The 3,187-nt window shown below is 34.7% G+C and overlaps 1 protein-coding gene across 3 annotated transcripts in view; it reads left to right on the plus strand.

Annotated features, from left to right (window-relative positions):
* LOC106869109 (SEC14-like protein 5) overlaps positions 1-3,187 on the plus strand; it is a 109,627-nt gene that overhangs the window by 87,402 nt on the left and 19,038 nt on the right. For all 3 annotated transcript variants that reach the window (XM_014914649.2, XM_014914650.2, XM_014914651.2), the window contains 3 exons: positions 902-1,042; positions 1,263-1,508; positions 2,572-2,717. In XM_014914649.2, the coding sequence (XP_014770135.1) occupies positions 902-1,042; positions 1,263-1,508; positions 2,572-2,717 (533 nt within the window). The remainder of the gene's footprint in view (positions 1-901; positions 1,043-1,262; positions 1,509-2,571; positions 2,718-3,187) is intronic.

A 3,187-nucleotide genomic window follows, 5' to 3' on the forward strand; every position in this document is an offset into this window, starting at 1 on the left:
TATAACTTTGTCTGTCTGCTCCATCATCTCATTTATTAGTTTATTACAATCCTGTAACTCAAGGCTCATGAATTTTAGTATCATTTAGTTAATCACACTTGATTTGTTTTGTTTTTACTCAGTGGTGACAGTTTCTTGTACCTGATTTTGAATAATGACTACAATTATTGATCATTGATTTTCAAGCCCCCCAAGATACATTATACTGGATATGCCTTGTTTTAGCATGTTTGATATCCTACTATTTAATTCCTTCATACACTATTTAGTTGTTTATGATGCTGTGAATGTTTAGCTCATAAGCATGTGATATAGCTGTTTGAGCATGTTATTGCTAGTTTGCAGCTATTCACTTAATTTTAATATTTCAGAAAATTCTTGGTTGAGTTTACACCAAATGCAGACTTTGTGGATTTGAACCATGTTTGGTAATTTTGATATTTTAGGACTTATTTTATGTTAAGAATAGATGGTAAATCTCATTGTCTAGAGGTTATTCCTTGGCTTGTAACCAGCTGTTGTTAATCATGTTAGGCTTAATTAGCTCAATTAGATAGGAGTGGACTATTTCTCAGAAGGTAGATTCTTTGTGGTAAAAAAATAAATAAAAGGAAAGCTATGAGTTTATGCTAATACAAAAGAGTTGATGTCAGAATAATGTTATTTTAATGTTAAGAAATTAAGTTAGGGAATGTATAGTTTAATTTTTCAAATTTCTTTATTACTATATATTCTTTACAGCAGGTGATCCCATAAACAAGGAAGAACTGAAGCTGAATAAAAGCTGATGTGAATCTCTTCTCAACTTTCAGAACTAGCATCTTAACTTTTCTATACCACTTTCATCAAATTTTTGTTTGTTTAAGGTTGTTCAATTTCTACCTTATTTGATGTGTTTCAGTGTCATATACCAGATGGTGGCGTTGTTCCTAAGTCCCTATACATGAAAGATGATGATGCTGATAAATCACCTGATGAACCAACCTTTGCTACAGATAGTATCTATCAGACAACTCATGTTGTTAAAGATTATCCACATGAGGTAATCCCTGTACCTTTTAAAAGATTGTTTTAAACTTTTCTTGTTTTTTTTTTTTCAATCATCATAGGATCTATATAATATGGCATTCTATTTTGCTTATATAATTACTTTTATAGTTTTATCCTAATTAGGATTTAGAATATGAAAATTTGTGTTTAATAATGATTTCAATGTCACTCTCAGTATAATGAATACACTTTCTGACTGTATTTATTGTCAGGTTTTAATCCAAGTACCCCAGAAAAACTCAGTGATCACATGGGACTTTGATATCTTGAAAGGTGACATTACTTTCACTGTGTTCCGGTGTATGAAGCAGTTACATGAACCCATTCACACTCACCATGTAACAGGAGCAACGGCAGGTATTGGTTCTGTGCAGTACATTGAGAAATCAATGGCTGTTGGTGCTGAGTTGAGCATTGTTGAGCCCCCTCATATATGTCGTGATGGTGATAGTATACAGGTAAGTGTGATATTATTTGCACTGTTAGAATATTCTTTTATTTGTTTCAGTCATTTGACTGCAAACATGCTGGAGCACCACTTTGAAGGATTTTAGTCGAACAGATCAGCCCCATGACTTATTTTTTAAACCTAGCACTTATTCTATCAATCATTTTGTTGACTGCTAAGTTACAGAGATGTAAACATACCAACACTGGTTGTCAAGCGGTGATGGCGGGGACAAATACAGACACACACACACATATATAGGATAGGCTTCTTTCAGTCTACCAAATCCACTCACAAGGCTTTGGTTGGCCTGAGGCTATAGTAGAAAATACTTGCCCAAGGTTCCACACAGTGGGACTGAACCTGGAATCATGTGGTTGGGAAGCAAACTTCTTACCCTGCGTTATAAAACACATGTACAAATTTAATATTTATTAATTTTTTCTTAGGTACAAAATCAATTTTTATGGGTGTCTTGTTTCTATATATTAACTACATTATATTACTGGTACATATTTTATCTCATACACATGGTTGAGAGCCCATAAGTACTCCATGACTCAGTCTACTGGCAATTCATTTTGGAACTGGGTACATCCAAAGGCCTTACACATAAAACAGATGATGATAACTAGGAATAGTTTGGAGGAGAGGATACAGTCACGTTACACATCAGATTCAACTGTGAGCCATTGAGAGAATGTCTTCATTAATGATCACAGTACATTTAAAATGGTTATAAAACCAGACTTCTTGAGTGACAGTCTTCTCAAGAATTCCATATGGCTACAAGATTTTCCAGGTCTTCCTATGCATTGTCAAGTCTTTCTGAAGTCTATGAAATTATATTACACATTGTAGTAGGGTCATGATAACCATTTAAAATATGCAAATACTATTGTTTTTACCCATCTTTTACTTTGAAATTGTTTCAAAACCTCTTGTCATGCATCTGTGATCTGCTTCATTGGTAATCTATTCCAGTCTGTTGTATCTCACATATTTACAATGATGGTTCTACATACTGGCTGTATAGAAAATAGTTTGCTGTCATAGTTATACTTTTCTTTCAGGGATCCATAGTAACAGGTCAACCTGGCAGTTATATCTTACAGTGGAAACATTTTGATTCAGCTAAACCTTCATTTGACTTCCCACTCTCTTCACACAAGTCCAAAGTCATGTATTATACTGAACTGCTGAAGTCAGAAGCTTTCAAGTAAGTGCTTACTGTCTTGATGTTCTGTGTCTACTAGATCCTCTGTATTTTATTACGTCCCATTACAGTCTGAGTTTAAATTATGCCTGGATTGAATTGCCTTTCATTCTTCTGAATTTTATAAACTATAAGTGCCATTTAAATACTGGGGTCAATGTATTTGACTATAGCCATGAAGGTGGTGTTTCATCATGGCCTAAGATCATTGGATGAATAATTTGTTGCTCAATTTGATTCTCCATATGGCCTTAGGTGCCTTTAAGGAGTCCACTCTGTTGCAAACAAGATAACTTATGAACAATGGTTTCTTCCTTCCTTTCCCACCAGTTTGTTTCAGAGGCTCTGAAAAAGGTTTTGAGCATGTTCTTCTTTCTCAGTCATACCAATACACACGCACACACACACACACACATGCACGCACGCACACACACACACACACACACACACACACACACACACACACACACACA

Source organism: Octopus bimaculoides, chromosome 2 (genome assembly GCF_001194135.2).
Source record: "Octopus bimaculoides isolate UCB-OBI-ISO-001 chromosome 2, ASM119413v2, whole genome shotgun sequence".
Classification (NCBI taxonomy): Eukaryota; Metazoa; Mollusca; class Cephalopoda; order Octopoda; family Octopodidae; genus Octopus; species Octopus bimaculoides.